The 24,040-nt window shown below is 42.1% G+C and overlaps 1 protein-coding gene across 5 annotated transcripts in view; it reads right to left on the reverse strand.

Annotated features, from left to right (window-relative positions):
• Chst9 (carbohydrate sulfotransferase 9) overlaps positions 1 to 24,040 on the reverse strand; it is a 274,349-nt gene that overhangs the window by 18,113 nt on the left and 232,196 nt on the right. For all 5 annotated transcript variants that reach the window (XM_017600922.3, XM_063277265.1, XM_063277264.1 and 2 more), the window contains one exon: positions 13,548 to 13,585. In XM_017600922.3, coding sequence (XP_017456411.1) covers positions 13,548 to 13,585 — 38 coding nt within the window. The remainder of the gene's footprint in view (positions 1 to 13,547; positions 13,586 to 24,040) is intronic.

The raw sequence follows: 24,040 nt of genomic DNA on the forward strand, positions 1-24,040 counted from the left end.
TGCAGTGTAAGGGAGGGAGTGCAGAAGGTCTGAAGAACTTTCCCCACCCTGCTTCATTGACTGAGTCAGCACTCTCCCCCACATCCTTCTCACTAGAGTATTGATGATTAAATTAGACTGGTTAAATCCACCTTCCATTTTAATGTGTGGAAGTGATGCTTACCTCATGGGCTGTACAAAAAAAAAATGGAACAAGTGTAAGTGCTTGCTCTGCAGTTTATATTTTTGAAGTAGTTTTAGCCAAAGGTTGTATATATTTTGTCAAAGTAACCTTTGCAGGATATTTGATCACACTGCGAATCCCGAGATTGTGTTATTACTGAGAAAACCCGTTTCTAGTTGTGATAGGGCTCAACCCTAGCACACACCTTTAATCTAAGAGGTTTCTGTTTATTGTAGACAGGATTAAATAGAATTAACCATAGGTCAAAAGTCAAAGCATGCAACCAATTGACAGGAAGGAACATAGGAAAAAAACCGAGAAAGTAAGAGGAAGTCAGGAAGACAGAGAGCAAACAGGAAGTAGAAGGGAGACATTCAGTTTGAGGAGTTTTGAGACGATGTGGAGAAGAGCTTCCTTTTGGAATGTCTGTTGGGGAGGAAGCTGAGTGCTTTCTCTACCTCTCTGAGCTGGCAGATTTTGGTTCCCAAGTTTTTATTGATAAAATTGAATGTTTGAGATTTTGTTAAAATAATAATAATCATTTTTCCATAGCAATCTTCAATCCGGTTCATATCATACTCTACTAACTCCTGCCTGTATTCAGAGTTCAATCTCTATTTGCTTCTTCCTAAAACTCCTCACCCCACCTACTATCAATATTTTACTTAGCTCTATGTAGACCATTGTCACAATTGACAGAATTAATTAATCAGTACATTTATTCAAGAAGTATTCGCTGAACACCTGAGATTTGCACTGCTTTCTGGTACGAGACTACAGGGGTGAAAAGTCTGAAAAGGCCCCTATTCTCTGTGTCTCGGATGTTTATGTGGATGAAGACAGGAAAGGCAATGAGAGTAAATGAAGAAGAACCTTTAGGTGATGCTAAGTGGATGCAGACACTAAATCAGAGCGATGTATTCAAGTGTATCAAAGGTGAGGCCTTGCTGAATAGATGCCCAGGGAGGAGCTATTTTCAGATGCAGTTAAGCTAAAAAGAAACATGAGACATGGCAGCATGACATTTCAGGTATGGCAGGCAGCAGACATGCATGCCTTGTATTGAGTGAATTTGGACAGGGGAGAGGGTCTGAGCAGGCCTATGTGCTTGGAGCTGGGATGGCCCACTGAAACACAACAAAATGAAAGAGAAGGGAAGGACCACTCTCTGTAGGAATACCAGAGTGTGGGCTCTTCATGTGTGTGTGCTCATATGCTGAACGTATGTTCGATGTTTGTGGCACACACATGTGCACATGTACATTTGGAGGTCTCAGGCATCAATCGTCATCCCCCATCATTCTCCACTTCAGTTAGTGACGCAGTGCCACTCAACTGAACTCAGAGTTTGTGGCTTGGCTACCCTAGCTAGCCCTGCACAATCCTGTGTCAAAACCTACCAGGTGCTACGGCTCCTGGTGGCTACCATAGCTACTGGGTCACATAGGCTCTGGGGATTTGAACTCCAACCCTCACATGTATTCAGCAGCTCTCCAGGCAAGATGATGTGTTTAACAATTGAGTTGTAACATAAGCCACAGGGAATCATAAGATGATTTACATTTTATGACACCCGCCCCAATAGCTGGCCAAGGGTGAAACAGACTTGTGGTTGCAAGAATGGAAAGAGGAGGAAATCAGAGTACCCTAGGGACAGGCTGGCTGCTTAGGACAAAAGAGGGAACTATAAGACACAGTGTGGAGTAAAGTTCCACACTAACCGTCCCAAGATTCTCCAAGATTCTTTCCAGATTCGAACACACCCAGTGCTTGCTTCTGTGGTCCACCCTTGGAGCTGGATAATCTTGGTGTTTAAAGCCCCCCAACCTCCAAGATCCCTCCTCGACCACTGACCGCTTTTTATCCATTTTCAGTGTCTCTAACCTCCTATATTATCTCTACTACCTACACAAGGAAGTAAGCAAGATCAGATGACGTGAGCTCTGTTATTCTGTGACACTTGTCGCAATTTTAGCTCCTTGGAACAGACTGGGTGTTGGCACTTCCTCTCACATCCTTCATAACACAACCCTAAACACAGGGTGTGTGCAGAAATTGCTTATTGATTGATGGAAAGCAGACATTGCTGGTGCTCGTCTCCAGCGTTTCCCTGGTGTGGAGGAGGGTGATTATCTGTCAATAATATTGCATCATTACAGCAATACACAAGGCGTTAATCATCCCCAAGATAACCGGATGAGGCTTTATTGTAATCTCTTTCTATTTTGCTGGATAATTTCACTTGCTTTGGAAGTTTATGAGGCCATAAGTGGCTCCCATCTGCTGATGAACATATTTGGAGGAGTCATTTAGTCTCAAGTATGGAATACTTGAGGGGAAGTTAAATTGTAACTTTTACATTAAATGTCATCTTAGTAACAGAATCAAAATTGGAAGCATGTGTTCAATTTTGGTCTTTCATTTTCAAAGCTCTAGGTCAGGCAAATAATTAATTTCATTTGTTTACAAAGTAGATTATGCCTAATAAAATCTATTTTGTTTATGGTCACATTTTGGTTAATCCATTGCTTTGGAAAATGGGAGAAATCTGATTGGCTAATCATTCAAAATAGTAAATTGCATTATTCTACATCCACAGAACATTGGCCTAATTGAATTATCCAGTAATTCTATGATGAAAATATTCTCTTTTAATAGACTCTGAGCCAGGCACAGCAGTGATGAAATACTAGGGTGTCTTGTTTTTCCCATTTTTGTTTGATGACTGACCACAGAATATAACATTACACCTCTGTGGTTAATAACTTTTTTTTCCACATTAAGGCTAATAAAGACTAGGTCGCTTTCATTGGCTACTTCCTGGCACTCTGAATTTTCACTATTTGTATATATTTTCTGTCCTCTTCAGACATTTGTTTTCTTTAATAAGTGCTACTTTGCAAACTAAAACTCAAAGGAAATTTGTTTTTCTTTGTGTATAATATAATGACAATTGTGGTTACTTTCTCTCCCCAGTGAAAGGAGAGTTCTCTAACTCTCAGGGGCATCTGCTGCCTCTCTTAAGGGGGTTTTCAGATGGGCTTGTCAATCAATCCCCTGGCCAGGAGAACACTCCCACGAATGCTGAGTCACTTAAAGTCACTCTGATGAGAGGAGGAATAATTATCCCCTTGATGAAATAATAAACCCACGTTTCCCACCTATCTGCCCTCAGTTTGGTCACCTGCAGAGCTGCTGACTCTCTGCTCTGCTGAGAGCATGGCTTTTCCTTTTCCTTCTTCTTATCTCCCTGCCCTCATCACACAGCTACTTGTTTGGCATGTGACTGCTTTCTGACCTCTGTGCTGATCTCAGAGCTTATGGCTTCCTCTCATTCCCTTCTGATCTTCTTCATCCTGACAGCTCCAGGTAGTCCCACCTTGCCTACCTCACTGTTTTTCTCAAAATTGAATTCAGTTGGCCTTAAGCCTCCTTCTGAGTTGGTTCTTAATTTCTTTTTATTAAGAAGACCAAGAATCCAAAGACGGGAACCTTGATTCTCTTGGTTACATGAGTGAGTGAACTGAGGTTTGTTGATATGTTCTGATACAGACATTCCAAAGGATACTGCTATCATTTTAGTAAAATTTAACAAGCTAAAACATTTCAGTTTCCCTTCATACCTTTAGGAGCAAATGGCAGACAACAGATATATATTTGGAAAGACAGAGGAAGGAAATGAAGGAAGCAGACTGACGAGACCTGTGGCCTGAGTCCCACATCTAGTGCACAAGAGTATCACTAGTGATGAGATGCATTTGCACTGGAAAGACTGTAGACACAGCACGTTTAGCACTGAATTTCAATACCCCAACCTTCTCAAATGAGTACCTACATAATAAAATGGTTATATCAACAGTTTCAGGGAGGTTTTTAAAACATCAGATGCTTTTCTGAAAGATGAAAAGCCCAGGACACTGTTGTGTTGAGTGAGTGTGAAAGTTTTCTGCTTCGGTTTTGACTACATTCCCAAGTGTCTCTCTGTGTGCTCTGTGGAGAAAAATTGCCATGGGCAACAGATTATCCAAACACCTACCTTTTCTCTTTCTTTCTAGTTTTTAATCTCTTTTTAGTTAACACATTTTTTTCTTTGAAGAGATTCACATGATTAAACAATCTTAATTATAAAAGTAATTTAATGCACAACAGGAACTACTGGAACAAGCATATGCTCTCCATGATCTTCTTCAAAAAGTCGTCATAAACACTGGCCCAAACTGGTATCAAGGTCTGCTTCAGTCTTGGGGCTAAAATTGGGGTTCTAGTGAGTGTCGCAACTGAGCTAGAGAGACAACCACAGAAGCCAAGGTAGAGTAAAGGGGAGGAAACTGTTCCAGAATGAAACCTGCCTGGACTGAGCAGGAGCTGGGTTATTCTCTTCTGATAAACTGAGCAGAGCAACACAGAACAAGCTGAGACTTGACCTGTAGCGATCAATGGCGTGACACATTCTAGTGTTGCTACTTACCACGCCTGAGATCTTGGTCAGACTACCTCATCTCATTAACCTTGGATCCTTCCCTCACTGTTCTATTGCTACAAAGTTTAAATGAGGTCTTTCTGCATAAAACCTAGCGTTGTAACTCCACATGTTCATAAGCAATCATAATGTCACCTACCTTTCTTATTTTTATTTAATGCTAATTATGACATGACCTAGACAATTGACACCGAGCACGTCCACTGTATGGCCATATGTCACATGCAGTCAAGGAGACTTATGAGTGCAGCCCAACACAAGTCATAGGCTACTTAAAACATTATGAGATTTTGTTTTATTTTTTATTTACTTGATTGAACAGTTATGAAATGTGAACTTTGTAGATGACAATGTTATGTTCTGGTATCAAAATGTTGGACATGTCTGTCACCTAAGCCCAATTTCAGGCCTAAGTTGTTTCTGTCTGTATGGGTATTAGCGTACTGGTCCTCATGGGATTTTTCTGACAAATTAGTGCAACCCTGAGATCCAGTGACTGCCATAATCACAGGTTGTGGGTATTCATAAGCACCATGTGTCTTACCTGTACATTTGATTGCTAATGATTTTCTTCATGTCATTCCAAACATATATTTTATTATTAGTATCATTTCAAACACATGAGATATGCTAGAGAGAGGCCCAGTCATTTTAAATGTTTGCTGCTCTTCAAGAGGACATGAGTTTAGCTCCCAGCATTCAAGTTGGGTAGCTTAGATTCACCAGTAACTGCAGCTCCAGGGGATCTGATGGACCTGCACATTCTTGTGTCATGGGTACACATACAGATATGTACACAGCAATAAAAATAAATCTTTAATTAAGAACAACTCATTAGAGCCATTTTCTGAATCTACCTTTCTTGTCTCCACACTATTTCCAGAAGTCCTCACATAATAATTTAATTTCCTTGACTCTAGAGCTTGAAGGGGCTCAAGACCCCATATGAACAACAATGCCAAGCAACCAGAGCTTCCAGGGACTAAGCCACTACCCAAAGACTATACATGGACTGACCCTGGGCTCCAACCTTATAGGTAGCAATGAATAGCCTAGTAAAAGCACCAGTGGAAGGGGAAGCCCTTGGTCCTGCCAAGACTGAACCCCCAGTGAACGTGATTGTTGGGGGGATGGCGGTAATGGGGGGAGGATGGGGAGGGGAATACCCATATAGAAGGGGAGGGGGGAGGGGTTGGGGGATGTTGGCCTGGAAACCGGGAAAGGGAATAACAATCGAAATGTAAATAAGAAATACCCAAATTAATAAAGATGAAAAAACAAAAACAAAAACAAAAAAATATACAACAGCATTTAAGCTGAAAAAAAGGGTTGGGGATTTAGCTCAGTGGTAGAGCACTTGCCTAGCAAGCGAAAGGCCCTGGGTTCGATCCCCAGCCCTGAAAAAAAGAAAAAAAATAAACTGAAAAAAAAAAAAAGAAAGCAGCCTTGATGTTTATACTTAAGCATGTGCTAGCTCTGTATCTTAGCTGACCTTTAATAAAGACTGTCATTTCTAAATCCCTCTTTGTAACCACATCACGTGCCACCATCTTTTGATCCAATTCAGTCTTGGATTTTTTCAAAGATTTGTTAAAAAAAAAAAGACAGAAAGAAAGAAAAAAGTAAGAAAAGAAGACTCACAAATTGGACAGCTTTAAAAAATGCAACTTGAATCAGGAATGTAATCTTGAAAGAGCTTAAGATGACCTCCCTGCCAGTTCCATTAGGACAAAGAAAATATTTTTAAGTCAAAATAAGCCGTTTAAGTACATGGTCATTTCTGTAAGAATGTTGTAAGTTAGTGAACCTACTTTAAACTTGCAAGCTCTAAAGTTCATGCTCCCATGAAAAGGCAGGAGTAAACAACACTGACATGTTCAGGTTAAGGCAAGAAACCAAGTAACTTTTAACCCAAGCAAGTAGGGTACATAGAATACAGATGTAGAAGAGAAATAAAGTCATGGGTGCTCCTAGCCCTGGGTTTCCACCTGTACCTGTGAGGTCATTATTTGAGAGAGCATGTGCAGTGTTGACCTGTTTTCTGGTTTGATTTCTCACCTGGGAAGGGTTCAGGACAACACCTGGTTTCTGCCTCACAGAACCAGTGACACCTAGGTGTGAGCTTAGCCTAGTGCAGGGAGGAGACTGCAAATTTAGCAGCAACTGTGGCTACTGAGATTACAGTTCAGTCAGTGGGAGAATTTCTATTAGCAACTGGCTTGGTCGTTAAGATGTGCAAGGTCTGAGAATGGACATAAATGATCTAGGCCTGAGTTCTTCCCTTTGGAGCAATTCTATTCGATCACAAAAATCATACTGGGATCTATCCTTTCTAAAGGATCAAGAGTGGAAAGGGCTACAACAAGGGAGCTGACAAATGGGATTGCAGAAAGAAAGAAATTATTTGAGTTAAAGTCAGTTCAGTCATATACACACAGAGATGAGGGTTACGGTATTGTCACTAAGTAGAGTACGTAAAGAAGTAGAATAGGAAATTCTTCTGGGGGTGGGTGGGAGTATCTTTTCAAAAGGAGAACAAGAGAATTTGGGTTTGGAGTTTATACTCAAAGTTAGGACCTTATCTTGTAGACTAGAGAGAGAACAGTTTTTTTTTTTCAGTCCTTACTTTGTAGAAAATCACACAAACTGCTTGCAGTGGTCTTGATAGAGTTCTTCTAACCTCTGTCATATCTAGAGCAAGGGTATGAATGAGTTATACACATTGTTTGTCTAAATTCTTACAAGATCCAATCCAGAACTGGGAGACTAAGGGCTCCTCTAACCTTGCAGACTGTCCCCTGGAAGTCTACATGGTGACATAGACATTTGGGGTAAAGACAGAGTGGAAGCTGACTGTAGGCTGAAGAGGCCTAGATTGGTTGCTGTGCCTGCCCCAGACAAGGATGGGAAATGTCTCTGACAAGGATGGGAAATGTGTCTTCAGGGTACCTGGAAGGTTGCGTCTCCCTCACAGCTTTCCTGACTCCATATCTCCAGAAGGTTCTAAGTACCACTCCAAATGGTATTCACCAGCTTACCCTACTCATTAGGGGAACACCTGGGGGGTTCAATGTGCCTCTATGTCCTCCTATTTGGGGGACATGGAGCAGGTATGGAAAAGCTAAAGCATTCTGCTTTCTCTGTTTCTCTGAGGCACAGGTTGTGTTCTCTCGCCTGGCCCATCCTCAGCTGACTAGAGGCTCAGTTTAGTATCTATGTTTTGCTCATACACTGGCTGTTTTTGGTGGTTGTCAAACTTGTTTTATTTGGTGGAATTGAGACAAGGTCCCACTATGTAGCCCAGGTCACCCTTGGAGTAATGGTGACCCTCCTGCCACAGTCTCCCCAGAGTTATCAAAGTTTGAAGTAGACATGAGGAAGGAAGGTACCATGGAAGAAGATGAGGAAGACGAGGTGAAGGAGGAAATGGAGGAAGAGAGGAGGAGGAGACAGTAGAAGAAGAGAGTGTATACGTGATCTAGACACGTGTGGCTTTTCTTGTTCAAAGGAGTGAGAGAGCACACTTCTGACTTGTGATGTTTAGAGTCAAACACATGGTGGGGCTTAGTGAAGCCCTTGGCTGCCGTGAGTTAGTCCTCTAATCTGTATTCAACACTGGAATCACTGGTCCAGAGGTTGATAGTCGTGTGGTTTTTAGATCTCTGTTAATATCCAGGATGAATTGAATACATAAGCAGAGTCAACAATCACTCCCAACAGCAGTAGTGGGGGTGGGGGAAAGTAGGCTGAGAACCAATATTTTCAGCCTTCTATGGGTTGACTTGTATCTTCTGGACAGATACACTGAAATCCCAGTGTCTAGTCCCTGTCAATGTGATCCTTCTTAGATACAAGATATTTATAAATATAATCAAGATGAGTTCATTGATGCCAGTTAAAGCCAGTACAGCTGGCATCCTTACAAGATGATGGAGGTAGAGTCATAGGAGGAGAAAATCAGGCAAGAATTGAAGTGATGTTGCAATGAGCCAGGGATTGCCCAAGGTTGCCCAAGAATCCTGCTTATGGGTTTTACAAGAAAGATACCCTCGATGACACTTGGTTTTGGACTGGTTTTGAACGTATAGTGTCCAGACCTAGAAGACTATACATTTGTCTTGTTTTGAAGCCCTCATTTGCACTAATCTGTTATGGCAACGCTAGAAGACTCACGAAGAGCCTGGGTATACACTTGTGGACTTGGCCTCACTGACTTGGGCAATCAGTGAAGGCAAGCCTGTCTTGATGCTAGCTCCTGAACTAGGGTTGTTTTCCACAACAGAAATACCTCTTCATAAAGCATGGATCCCCACATGTAGTCCCCTTCCTGGCCACCTCCCCGCAAAGCCCTGAGGTCCCACTGTACTAAGGACTTTGATGACTTGCATTATAAAGAACATAAACAGCCGGGGTTCATTTACCTGAGGTTGCAATTGTTGACTCTAGAACAAGGCTGTTTCTAGCATCAAAAGGAAAAGGCTCTCAGGTTCTATTTTCCTTCTCTCTTCATGATGACAATTATTTGGTTTTGAAAATATTTTTGGAAGTATTTTAAGGTATTTGCTTTAATCTACCCTGAAAATTACTCAGCACACCCATAGGAAGCTTCGTCTCAACGAGTAACGGTTTCCAGATAGGAGATTACTGCTGCAGTGAGTTGCCAAAGACAGAGCTGAAAAATGGGTCATGCATTCATGACATTTGGGACAGGAGCTGCCAAGGCCTTTGCTGTTCGCCTTTGTCCTTTCCCGTAAACAAGCCGCATTAACGAGTTACTTTTCAAAAGCAGTCTGATTTCCCCAGTGAGCAACATGGGAAAGAATTCAGGGTTCCCTCCAGAGGACTCAAAGATTGTTTGTCCTCAGAACTCAGGTGCGCTAAAGGAGCTGGAGGCTAAAAACACACACTAGATACTGGCCAGGGGGTCCTGAGCACAGCTTCCACTCCAGCCTTGACTTCTCAGGTTGGTCCATAGCTCTGTCTACACACTGTAGGGACAAGAAAGGACGAGAGGACAGGCTCGATTTTCAATTTCACTTTAATTATGCAACTTATAGTGTCCAGCAGGAAGGATTTAGGGCAAAACTAATACTCAAAAGAGTTTTCCATTTTGCATTGTAGTCTGATAAGAAATTCTGTTTTGACTATCCAAAGTGAGTTTTCAAAACTGGTTCTCCTGGGGCTTGTGGGATGGTGCTTGCCACCTCCGTTGGATCCCTGGAATGTACACTGTAGGAGAGACCTGCCTCTCACAAGGCTCTTGAGAGCACAGCGAGGGACATCCCTCCCAACCAATGAAAACAGATGCTTCTCAAGTGCCAAATTCCTTTGTTAGCATAGTGATTTCACAAAGAGGGAGACAGAAGGATTATCAGGAGTTTGAAGGCACCCTGGGCCACTTTAGTGAGTACCAGGCCAGTTTGGGTTGTACAGTAAGATTTTATTTCAGAAAAATGAAACAAAGCAGGGGAAAAGAGGAAAAAAACCCATAAAACAAAAACCAAAGGGGGGTGGCTTAGCTGTTCTTTCAGAAACTGGTTAAAGTTGTCAGACGACTCTTTGAATTGTGTTTCTGAGGACGGGAAGCATGTCCCTTATTGGAAGAATGATGAATAGAAACTCCACTGGGGTATTAGAAATTTAAGCTGTTGGACAAAGATTGCACAACGTGATTCTCTATTCTGAGAAGGACCGTGTAAGAAACACATTAAAGCATTACTCTCTTTCGTTAAAGTTCAAAGACGTTCAGTTGCTTATTGAGACTGGCATCAGATCCATGTTTAAGATCATGAGTAAATATTTGGCGTTCAGTTTTGGTGTCCGCACATTCTATTAGCTTAGTCAAATGAACAAAAGAGTAACACAGAGGAAAGGAAAATTCTCCTGTAAGGACATGTCTCAATGCAGCTGGAGATAAGCACATTAAATGAATTAAGCCCATCACGGAAAGGCAACACCATGCTTTCTTTTTACTTGTGGTTCCGAGATTTTACGTAGAGACATAAAATTTTATATATATATATATATATGTATATATATATGCATGTATATATGTATATATATTTATATATATGAGATTTTCACATATATATGAAATGAAAGTAGATGTACCCTAGGAAGACAAAGGGACAGATGGAAGGGAGAAGGAGGGAGAGAAAGGAATAGTTTTGAAAGGCAAAATACATGCGCATGGCAGAGACTTCACAATGAAAAGAACCTGATTCACTAGACTTCTTAAAAGATTTTTTTTGACTATTTTTATCCATTTTATCAATGGGGAAAGCAGACCTCTTGATGAGAAAAACATTCTATCTGTGTTAAATGCAGAAATATAACAACAATAAACTTTGCAGGTCTTAACTATGGCTAGTTATAAAACCACTGGGGTATGCCAAAAGAATGTAAAGAGGCAGAGCTAAGAAGGTAAATGAACCATGCCAGAGGCCAGCTGACTCCATTGTTACACAACAATTATAGTCTCAAACACTGAGCACACTGCTCTTCTCCAGTAACACAACCTTTACAAGTATATTCGAAAGCAAGTGAGGGAAGGAAATGGGAAACCTTTTGGCTACACAAAGGGAAATTACATTCATGCTTTTGGTCCTCTGAGATCCCTGCCCCCTGGCCTCTCTCTCTCTCTCTCTCTCTCTCTCTCTCTCTCTCCTCTCTCTTCCCCTTCCTCCCTCTCTCTTTTCATGTACACACATTTCCTCTCATTGTCACTAAAGCTTCTACACATTTTTGTGCACACAAAGAATGGCATTGTAAGATTCATAGCTATAATAGTGGATGTTTCTGATGGTTGACATTGATGGTCAACTGGGAAAAGAAAATCTAGAACCACTCACCAGGCAAACTTTCTGCTCATACTAGTGAGGGGTCATCTAGATTAGAGGTACCTCTGGTCACATTTGGGGGATGTTCAGTTATACTAACTGAGGTAGGAAGACCAACTCTGAGGTCTGGTGGCACTTTCCTGCTGCAGCAGCCCAGATATAAGGGCCTTTCTGGTGAGTTCATGTAGCCCATGGTTGCCTCTGTTGCCATGTTTCTGACACAGGGACTCAGTTTCTTTGGTCTGCCAATGTGGGCTGAAGAGACGTGGCTTCCCAGGAATGCTCCAGGCTGTTAGCACCAGACTGGAACTCAGGAAGCATCCAGTCTCATGGAGTGGATCAGCTACCATGTAAAGAAAAGCAAAAAGGGGAGGGGCGATAGATGCTTATTTCTGCCTATTGATTTGATTGTAGGGTATATTATGCCAATTGAGTTCTCAGTGTTGGAGGTTTAAGGAATTAAGCGGTATCTGGCACTGACTAGACAAAAGCTGTGTCTTTATATTTGAGTGAATTGCCAACAGGAACTACAGTTGGAGCTTAGTTTTGAAGTTGTTAGTGACTTAGATAAAGGAGAGTGTTGCCACAGAAATACAGACATGCAGGCACTTCTGTGGTATGTGACTTTGATGGAGTATTTATCTGGGAATGTTGCAGCCACATTTAGATGCTGTATGAAAGCAGAGAGGCAACTATTTGGGAGACCACAGGAGAAGGATGGGAGAGAAGCAATATGATGGGAGGGGTAAACAAAAAGAACAATACACATGCGTGAAGAGGCTACAGTGACCCCATGTGTCCCTGATTGGTTTCCAACCCCATCAATACCCAAGGCCAGCTTGAACTTAGAGTGTCATCCCCAAGCCTCAGTCTCTTAGAGCCTCACAGGCACACCCTACCACATCCCATTTATGTGCTGTTGGAGAGACAATGCAGGGCTTCATGCTCTTTGACAAGCACTCTACAACAGAGCCACAGCCAAAGTCTCCTGAAACCCATCATTTGCATGCTAACTAAAAAGACAATAAAAAGAAACATTAACAATGAAAAGCAGAACAAGAGAGAAAGAAAAATGTGCCTTGCCCAGTATAAATGCAGAATTAACCACCTTTCTCCTTGGCAACCGTGAGTTATAATTTATACCAGAGAAAAAGAAAGGAAAAAGCCATGGAGATTTGTATCTGTGAGTGAAATTTGAGCAGTGTTTTGCCACAGGCCAATGTCAAACTTTTCTGAGTCTCTTGAGCAAGTAGCATGTGGAGGCCCTGCAGCTCAACTGGCCTCTCCAGGGGTCAGGGGGCCGGGCATGATAGCTCTTGGTGATGGCTTCCCCTGCTTTATCCCATGGGCAGTAACATGTCACAAATCTCTTAAAGAGTACGTATACCTGGCAAGTCACAGAGACTGGGCATGGAGAGTGTGCAGCAGATAGGAAGGCACAAGCCAAGTTGAGCACATGGAAATGCTGAGAAGAGAGATCACCCTGAGGTGCCTTTCTGCTCTAGTGGGCCCGGGTGGCTATTCAGTTTAGCCTGTTGAATCAACACTTGGGAGAAGAGAGGACAGTCACCTGAGTTGGGAGGTATTTGTTCCAGAGATCACAACATGGTCATGGGAACACTTGTGTGTTTGGAGTGACAGAGTGTATCCTTCATTTTTGGTGGGATGAGGTAGAGGGAAAGAATGGGGTTGAGACAGATGAGAAAGTCATTCACAGATGAGTGACATCTTGGTTGTCAGAACCAAGACTGTATCTACTGCTCATAGTTAGTGATGAGCATAGCCTGATTGAAACATTTACTAATGCTTAAGTATCTGCGTTTAAAATGACTCTGAGTTGGGCTGGAGAGATGGCTCAGAGGTTAAGAGCACCCGACTGCTCTTCCAGAGGTCCTGAGTTCAATTCCCAGCAACCACATGGTGGCTCACAACCATCTGTAATGGGATCTGATGCCCTCTTCTGGTGTATCTGAAGACAGCTACAGTGTACTTATATATAATAAATGAATAAATCTTTAAAAAAAAATGACTCTGAGTTATAGTTTAGGAGGAGGCGAGGAAATACCTGATTGGCGCTCTGTTTCTGGATTTTTCCTGTAGTCACTGAAAAAGAAAGCAGAAAGAAATTTTATATAAAGTCACACCCATCAAGACATAGTGTAGGATTTGGGATCCTGCTTGGTCCTCAGTCAAATCACCCCACGCTGCCATGGGCTCTGTGGACAATGATCCGAATCACCACAGAAACATGTACAGTGTGGCAAGAGGGAGAGCATGATGTCAGACCTGAAAAGAATGTGCTAGGCAAGGAGAACTGAAGTGCAGTAGACACTTGCTAAGGACGATGACTAGCAGGTTCTACTCAACTGTGCCGGAGCAGCAAAGAAGAGGTGAAAGACCAGAGCCTGTCCATGGACCCAGACCAAGACAACCCCAACCTCTGACCTCAGGAGGCTCCAGCCAATCTAAAACTCAGGATCCTCCTACTTTAGCCTCCCCACTGTGGAGGTTACAGGCACGAGCTGTGAATCGCTATTTCCAAAACAGCATTGTCCGGGAAATGATGACCTTCTTCATTGTTACAGTGCTGCTGGAGACTGAAATCCAAACCAGTGTCTCAGGCTATATCTTGGTCAGGATGGGACCAGTTCAGAGAAATGGACAGAAGGCAGCCGACCAGCATGAAAAGTAAGAATCCAAGAAAAAGCTGCAAAGGTGTAAAAAGACCCCAGAATGGCCAGTGTCACGTGAGTCAAACACAGTAGGTAAAAGCTTCAGCAACAAGGAATCAACAATCAAATTTCCAGGAAGGAAAAGCGATAAATAAATAAATAAATATAAAATAAAATGAAATAAAAAATAAAAATAAAAAATTGATAGTACCTAATTTATTGTTTGCAAATTGCTTTATGCTGAATACTTTATAAGCATATCTTTAAAAAATAAACCTCAACGGAAGTAATCACAGAGCCAGGTAATGCAGAGGTAATCACAGAGCCAGGTAATGCAGAGGTAATCACAGAGCCAGGTAATGCAGAGGTAAAGCAATATTGTATGTGACATGATTGCAATTCCAGCATTTGGGAGGATGAGTTAGGAGAATTACCAGCATGAGGTCAGATTGGACTACAGAGTGAGAGTCTGTCTCAAAACCCAAACCAAACCAAAACCAACTCAACCCAAACAAAAAATAATGTAGAGAAATTCCATGTGACCTTTATCCAGATTGCCCTAGTGAGAACATCTTAAAATTAAGACTGGTATAGAATTCGAATCATATATGCTATATGACCCGGGGAGATTGATGTCTTTTCAACAAGTGTAACTCTGAATCTTCAGGGCTGTGTGTGTTAGTCGCTGTTTCCTTTTGCTTTCTGGGTAATATTCCACAGTATGGATGTACCCAATTAATTGTGTGGTTTCTGGGCTTGGCTACACAGAGTAAAGCTCCTGTAAAGATAATATATAGGGTTTGGACGGGACACAAATGTTCATTTTTCTGCAACATATACCCAAGGATTTGCGTGTGAGTCACATGTTCAATCTTTTAGGAAGCTGCTGACCTGTGGGCCATCTATCCTGATAAGTTTACTGGATGAAGGTGTTGTCACCAAGCCTGGTGCCCTGAATTGAGTCCCTATTCTTACATGCTAGAAGGAGAGAAATGATTCCCATCAGTGGTACATTATTGTTATTGTTGTTGTAATAAAAAGAATCTGGCAGTCTGTTTCTTTAAAAGACATAACACAAGAGCAAAACGCTCTAGTCATTTTATCATCCAATTATAAGTATACATTGAACTTGTATGATAATTGAGTATTAGGCAAGGCGTCATTCAGGGCACAGCAGAGATATAAGGAGCAGAGAAAATAGATTGGAATACTGACAGGCTATTTGATTAAGCTGTTGCCAAGAAATGCTGGAGGCCAAGCTTGGTGGTGCCGGATAATAAAGAAAGATTTTCCTTGTTTTTGAAATCTCCACTGGACAGTCATGATATGTTTTAGTGTTGAGATTTAACAGGTTATATGCAGATAGCTTTAAAAAAGAGAGACAACATGCTTTGAGGGAAAGCCTCTGCATTGGCTTTTAGGACCCGGAGGATAGAAAGAAATGGCTCCTTCCTTAGGGCCTCCCACAAGTGCAGCCGGTCAATACTTTGCTGTTAGTTGTCCCTGAACTTCTGACCTCTAGAGCCACGGGGCTGACACATTTGTGTTGTTGCTTTCTAAGCCACTAACATTATAGTATGGTCAGCATCTGTATCTGGATTTCTAACGCACAGATTGTTTTTATTACTGGTCCTGAGATGATGCACACAGGGACCATTTGCAGTAATAGGCACAGTATGTAAACAGACATGATTGAAGTGTGCGGGAAGAAGTACGCTGCCTTGTACAAATACCGCATTTTATGCGGGGAATGTAAGCATCTTTAGACTTTGAATGTTCTGAGAACAGTTCTCCAAAGTCAAGTGTGAAAATGAGTGCGTGTGTGTGTGTGTGTGTGTGTGTGTGTGTGTGTGTGTGTGTGAGAGAGAGAGAGAGAGAGAGAGAGAGAGAGATCCCAATGGACCCTGAAAGTGTTTTATTATTGTGATTAAAGGTATGTGTTCATGTTCATGTTGTCTGTGTGTGTGTGTGTGTGTGTGTGTGTGTGTGTGTGTGTGTGAGACATGTGTGCATGTATGAGTCTGCAGAGGCCAGAGGAGGAGTTTGGCTCCTCAGGAGCTGGAGTTATAGGTGACTGCTTGTGTGAATGCTGGGAACAGAACTTAGGTCCTTTGGAAGAGCAACAAGTACTCATTCCCACTGAGGTGTCTCTCCATCTCCTATTAGTATTAATGATGATAGAGCAATCACTGTGATTTGATATAGCAGAATAGGAAATAAGCTCTGAGAAATCCTCTTATTCTAATCTGACAGGCATTTAGGGCCATGGAGAGAAGTCGGTAGCTATTACACACAGCTCTGTGGCTATTCCTGGATGATGGATTCTCCTCCTCATACATTTCTCCTGGGAACAACAAGAAGTAGAAATCATTTTAGTTAGTTAGTTTGTTTGTTTTGAATAGAAGACCAGGGATAGAATGGTTTATTCATCTTGTCCAAATTGACATTGTTTATTGTTGAAAACCATTGTTTGGTTGCATAATTTTTATGGGACGCCCAGCAGCATGGGTTGGATGGAATGGCTTGTTTGCTTCAGGCTTGGTCCTTGTTTCATGTGGTTTTGTTCAAATGCACTACAAGGCAGGAGGAATAAGAACATTTCAAAAGGTTTATGGACTAGAAGCCTGATAAGATGCAGGAATGTCTGCCTTGGCTATTTATGTTTGATTGCCCAGTGTCTCTAATGAATGGAGCAGAATGAGCTACCATAGGAGGCGGTGGACACACTCGCTCATCCGAAGTTGAACATGTTGAGATCCATGGTCCATGAAGTTGAACATGTTGGGATCCATGGTCCATTGATGGACTTCAGGAATAGAAGTCGGAGTGACATTTCCAGCCCATTGCCAGCAATGTTTCAGGGGACTGACTTTTCTATAATTTAGTATTCTTGAATAACTACATCCTATTCTTACAAGTTCACGGATACCCGCTCATCCCTCCTACTGTACATTAGTTGATTAATTACTTCAAACTGACAAAAAAACTTCAAGGAATTTTCTTTTGCTGCCTAAACAATTTAGACCAGTGATTTACAACCTGTTTAAGATAACAGGCCCCTTTGAGGATCTAAGAGGAACTACGAATCTATCCTCTGAAAAGTGCTGACAGAAAGCAATGGCAAAAGGCTTCTGGACCTTGAGCGAGCAGGCACAGATCTTCAAGAATTTGCAGTTTTTAAATTTATTTTGGATGGTAGGTCACAACATATGAAATAGCTTCTCAGATTCTAGCTCTTTTAATGACTTCAATTCCCTCAAAACTTCAGATTCATCACTTGTCAACTGTTTCCTGTAATTTAATAAACCAAAAGCCTTTGTCCCAGGTTGTAGAGTACAGTATGTTAGTTTTAAAATTATTGTAACTTAACTATGCCAGACACCTTCGAAATGCTGGTTATTCAAAGATAAATGCAGCAGAGAATCAACAGGGTCATGGTCTAGAAGAGAGGAAGAGAAAGTGAGGCAAACTGTAAAATGTAAAAAGGCCGTAATTGATGACAACGATGATGAGGATGATAACGATGATGGTGGTGGTGGTGACAGAATGTAGCTCAGGATGGCATAGAATTTATTGTTTAGCTCATGCTAATGTGAAAATTATAGTTCTGCCTTGGCTATCCTGGTGCTGAGATGATAGAGATGAACCATTGAGAGATGTTTTTAATCAATTGAATTATGACTGACATGATCAGTAAACACAGAGAAAGGCCAAGAAATATTACTAGTGTCGAAGAACATCTAGGTTTCCCATGGCTATTTTGCCACTAAACACTATATTCTCTTACAACATATTCAGAAACATATCATGAACAGTTCAGGACACTATAGATTAACCTTTCGATGAACACGGTTATAATACTTTTTGTAGCCTTAACTTTTGGATGGGTGTGTTATTTTGAAAAAGAATGTCTGCTGTAGGCTTATGTATTTGAACACATGGTCCCCAGTTGGTAACACTGTTGTGGAGTTATGGGGTGCCTTAGCTTTACTTGAGGAAGGGAACCCATGCATATGAGCTTTGAGAGGAAGGCTTCATAGACTCACTCCACTTTTAGGCCACTTTCTCTGCTTATGCTTATGGTTGAGAATGTGGTGTCTTAGTTTCCTGTTCTAGTCACCTGCTCACATGCCACATTGCCATTATGGACTCACACTCCGAAATCATAAGCCCAAATAAAGTCTTTCTTCTTTAAATTGTGTTGGTTATGATCCTTTATTATAGCAACATGAAACTAACTAATGCAATACGTACAGTTGAGCAAATGATTGGTAATACTGTAAATACAAAATAAGTCCGAGTTCAGAGATAGGACCTGCCTTTGACCTACAGGAGCCATAATCATGAGAAGGCAGAATGGGAGAGAAAGTAAGTAGACAAAAGAGTTGTGATGGAAGAATCCTTACCCATGGAGGATAGGGTGCCCTGAACCCCAGTCATTTGCCTCATGTTTGAGGTATCTGACAACTTGGAAGCTGATATGGGCTCTTCAGAAGGGAGGGTATAAGAAAGAAGAGTGGAATGGTAAATAAATTGGACAGAGTATGGAGAGCTGGAGCATAGTTGGGGCTTTTGTAAGGGTGCAAACACTAGGAGATAGCTTTTGGGGCTTGGACTAGGGAAGAAGATAAAGAGGGAAATCAATCAAAGCATGTGGAAGAAGTTGAGGCTAATTGGTAACACATGGCTACAGGAAATCAAGGCCAGAAAGAATTCTATCTGGTGTTACTTATTAACTTATTCAATGGATACCATTGGATCAGCTTCCTCAAGTCATACATGAGGACTGGGGTATGAGGGGTCAAGTGTGAACAAGAGAGTAGCTGCCAAACATCTTGCTTCCTGCTTCAAAGACCTTGGCTTCATCCCTCCTCATCCGTGTGTACGTCTACGTGTATATTGTAATCTACATTTAACATGACCCTTTCTGGAGAAATGAATTGCTTTGACAGTGTTCCACATAAACACTTTCTTGAGGTGTGTGGGGTATGGGGTGAGAAATGGCAGTTCTTCTTTCCTGGTGTACAAGTGTGCAATTTTAACCTACAGATACAGAGAAATTTGGTGACATGTAGCTGATAAGTATTAGGTATTACAAGACCAACCCCCTGATAATATGTTACAAATGATTCTAGAATCTGAGAAACCGGACCGATATGGTGGTGCTGTTTCCCTCACTTCTGTGTCTTTTCAACAGAAGCAGCTTGGCGCTACCTTTCAGGGTAGACAGGGAAACAGCAAAAGTGAGCCAGTGATAGGTTGGGGCAGAGGGAGGTACAGAAGTTCTGGACAGTAAAGTCTGTTTCTTTGCTGAAATACTTGGGAATGTAGGTGCTTTGCACTTTTGTTTTATTTTGGATTATGGAATAAATTTATAGGTATAATAAAAGATCTTTGAATTGAGGTCCAATAAGCATGGTTAGCCTCACCCTGGCAACTAATATTAAAGGGACTGCTATCAGCAAAGCATTCGGCATGGTCCAGCATGACCATGAATCAAAAGTGAATTGTAGGATGTAATGTGGGCCATCTATTAATATTTTGACCCATAAACCCCTCTCTTCACTTCATTAGAGCAAGAATCAGAAACAACTTACATTTAGCATGTTGGAGGTTTAGCAAGGCCTCTCCAGTCATTAAAAAACATGGACTACCATTCAAAAATTTGTCAAATATATAAAAAGTGTCAGCAGTGGGCTGAGTTTGGGGGCCCCAAAAACAAGCAATATTGCTATATTTCTCGGCCTTAAATAATTTATATTATAGGATAGGGGGTAAGCAAGGAAAAAAAAAAACACCAGTAAAATTGCAAATTGTGGTAGTGTAACTAAAAACAATAGACTGGGATTACAGTATCATAAGAAGAGATGGTACAAGCAAAGGGGAACCAAGAAATACGGAAGTCAGAGGCAAATGGCATGCAAAAGAATCACGGGCCAGAAAGGGCAGGTTATGGACATGAGATCCAGGTTGCTGAAGTTAATGAGCAGGTAGAAAGGAGCAGTAGGCGAGGAGTGGTGAAGTGGGCAGGGGGCACTGAGGAGCCTGAGATAGCCTCAGGGGGCACATGGTGTGAGGAGCCTGAGATAGCCTCAGGGGGCATGTGGTGTGAGGAGCCTGAGATAGCCTCAGGGGGCATGTGGTGTGAGGAGCCTGAGATAGCCTCAGGGGGCATGTGGTGTGAGGAGCCTGAGATAGCCTAAGGGGGCATGTGGTGTGAGGAGCCTGAGATAGCCTCAGGGGGCACTGAGGAGCCTGAGATAGCCTCAGAAGTTCAGTGAATCAGAATGGAGGCTGAAAGACTAAAGGCCCAACCTCCTGTCCTAGGAGAGACACAGATGTGCCCAGTAAGGTCATGGCTGTGACAGAATAGGACAGATTGCAGATACAGGTTAAAGTTCTCTGATCTGAAAAACTCTCTAATCAGGAGTGTTCTGAGTACTTGACAACACAAACAGAAAATGCCATGCTGAGAAACACTGACCAGTGCACAAATGACACTACTAACGGAAGCCTCAGATGCCCGACAAGGGATTGCGGGATTCGGTGTCTGCGTGCTTTCCTCTTGTTTTAGCCTGTCCCATACTTGTCACGTCTCCGCATTCTTCCCTTTTGGAATAAGAATGTTTACTATGGGCACTGAATGTTGAAACTTTGTAACATGTTTTTTGATCTTAAAAGAGTCTTACAACTAATAGATCAGTTTAAGCTTCAGAAAAAAAAAGACTTTGGACTTTGTTGAAACTATTAATATGGGGACTTATGAAGGTAGATTGAATGGCTTATTATTAAGGCAGCAGAAGGGTTTTAATTTCTTTGAGCGTCAGGGTGACCACAGGGATGTTGTGATGTCTAAACTTCATGGTTAACTTGATTTAGAGTCACCTAGGATTCATAACTCTGGATATGTCTGTAAGAATTTTTCCAGAAAAATTTAAATGAGGTGGATGGTAATAAGTGATGGGCTAGTATCTCAGATAAAATGAGAGAGAGAGAGAGAGAGAGAGAGAGAGAGAGAAGAAGAAGAAGAAGAAGAAGGAGGAGGAGGAGGAGGAGGAGGAAGAGAAGAAGAAGAAGAAGGAGGAGGAGGAAGAGGAGGAGGAGGAGGAGACAAGCAGAGAGACAGAGAGAGATAGGTCAGAGAGGGAGAGAGACACAGATATTGAATATGGCATTTATGTGTGTTGCCTGACTGTTAGCTCCACGTGACCAGCTGCCTCTCTGTCTTCTTGCTGTGTCTTTCATACCACGATAGACAGCGTCCCCTCAAATCTTGAGTCATATTAGCCATTCCTTTATTGAGTTGCCTCTGTCAGGCAGTTTGTCACAAATGTTATGAGCATTTAAACATTCAGTTGATAAGGATCATCATCATCATCACCACCACCACCACCACCACCACCACCACCACCACCACCACCACCACCACCACTACCACCACCACCACCATCATTATTTTGTAAGCTGGACACAATGACACAAGCTTTGATCCTGGAACTTCGGAGGTTGGAAAGCAAGTCAACCTGGGGTACATATATACTGGAAACTGCCTTAGAAAACCAATCCAAAGCAGACGTTCCTTTTAACAGCCCTATTTTATCTACCTCCTCTCACATGACAGTTCCACATTACACATTCCAAGTCCTGGCAACTGAAGCCAAAGATAAAGAGCTGATTCTAGATGGATTGGGATATGTTCTTTACTTTCCATGAAGATTATCTAATGTATGATTATCTAATATATATTTTAGTCTTTGAGTTTAGCCACATTCTTATCATTTTCCTGGACTATGTTGCGGTTTATTAAGATTTCATAGTGTGGAGACGCAGATGCACTGTATACATGCAGTGTATGTGGTATACACAGGTAGAAAGCCTTGGTGGGTGTCGGGTGAAACCTGTAAGATACATGACGGCAGGAACCTAAAACAAGTCTGGGCTGCCGCAGTGAGACACAGGTAAGTTTCCGAGACAAAAGATCTGAGTGAGGGAATCTGATCAAACAAGGAACGGGCGGGTGACAGTGGACATGTGCGTGGCTTGGACCATACCCAGGCTTGGGATGTTCTTGGCCGTTTGGTAATGCACCATTCAGGCAGCGAGGTTGGAGTCCACTCACTAAGAGACTAAGGCTAAGACCAATTGGGAAGGGGAAATAACAGGACAGGCGTGCAGTGACTATCAAAGCTGAGGGGTACTCAGCAGCCAGGTAGCTCATCCCTGAGAGTTATAGCTATTAAAGCAAATTAATTTTTACCGTGTGTGTGTGTGTGTGTGTGTGTGTGTGTGTGTGTGTGTGTGTGTGTGTTCATGAAGAGACCAATGTTCTGCATTGGGTGTGTACTTCAGATACTCTCTACCTTGTTTGTTTGAAACAAGCTCGCTCCCTCTTTACCTGGACCACTCTAATTTAGATGAGTTGGTTATCAATGAGCCAGGATTTGTTGGTCTCCTCCTCCCAGCACTGGGATTGTAAGTGTAAGCCACCATGCTGTGATTGTTCACATGGGTTCCGGGGATTGAACTCAGGTGTTCATGCTCCTGTAGCAAACATTTTCCAACTGAACTTCCTCTCCAGGACAATTGTTATGACTCGTTGTACACGAAATGAATGATCGCTCTCCCTGAGCTGTGGAAACCCTACTAAGTTAAAAGCATAATTGTATTATTTTGTGGTGGCTCCAGTGGTTCTGATGGCTGCTGGTGATAATATTTTCTCCTCCTCTGGATCTTCTCAGCCTGGTGGACATTTAAATGTTCTTTGACCCATGGAGTAACGCAGGAAGGAAATCCCACTTAAAGGGGAGCTAAGTCATCTCCCAATTTATTCAAATCATATTTGAAAAAGAGAAGTCGAATGTAGGGGATAAATTATATTGGTATAGACCTTCACTAATAAAAGATTAAGGAGTGGGTGGTTTAGCATCCTTTAATTATTTTTTCCTAGCATCTTGAATACACAGTGCTTGAAATCTCTGGTTGGATCAACGTTATTTCGCTCAGAGGTTTGTGGACTTTGCATACTGATTCTTTCCTGTTTCCAAGTACATTTGCTTTTAGGCTATTTTTATTCACTTTAAAGGAATTTTAATAACTTTCTGTTGACAGCATGGACAGCTGGTCTTGAGAATTAAAGAAAATTCACTTGCTGACTGAGGAAGGAAGTGACATCAATGAGCTTCTAAAGTCAGCCCAGAGGGGGAGATTGGCTGGTGAGAGAGTAGCCTTTCATGGCACTGTATTTATCGAGTGCCGCCTTGAGATGCAAATTGCTGTATCAATCAAACCTATGGTGCCTACCTCCAACCAAGTCTGTGCAAACTGAAGCAACAGTGCCCCGAAACACCAAGAGGAAAACGGATGAGGGGTGCAGGAGCCCAGGGGCTAAGTGAATTACGGGTGATCGGGATGCTGCCTCGCCAAGCAGATACCTCACTCTCTGTCAAGCCTCAGTTTCTTTGTCTAGAGAATGAATCTGATGTAAACTCTTGTCTGAAGTCAGTCTATTTCCGTGACAAACGGCAGAAAAGACCTTGTACTAATACATATAGCACAGACATGTTTATCTTGCCGCTTTTATCCCCGAGAGAGATATCAATTGTTTTCCACCACCACCCCCTCCACTGGGAACTATCCAGAAGCAGAGACTTTTAGGTATCATTTAAAGCTAGTAGCTTGATCTCTTATTCTACCGCAGAAAAAGTGAGGTGCAAGATCTGAGCCTTAAATAGCAGGATGAGAGCGATACCAATGATCATTGTCACAGCAATGAACTGTAATTCTGACCAACTTCCCTCTGCACCTACAGTATATACACTCTTCAGAAGAAAGCCATGGTGCAAGTCAGATGTGTGGGTTGTGACCTGTGGGTGGACATAGGTGTGTG

This window comes from Rattus norvegicus, chromosome 18, assembly GCF_036323735.1.
Source record: "Rattus norvegicus strain BN/NHsdMcwi chromosome 18, GRCr8, whole genome shotgun sequence".
NCBI classification, from domain to species: Eukaryota; Metazoa; Chordata; class Mammalia; order Rodentia; family Muridae; genus Rattus; species Rattus norvegicus.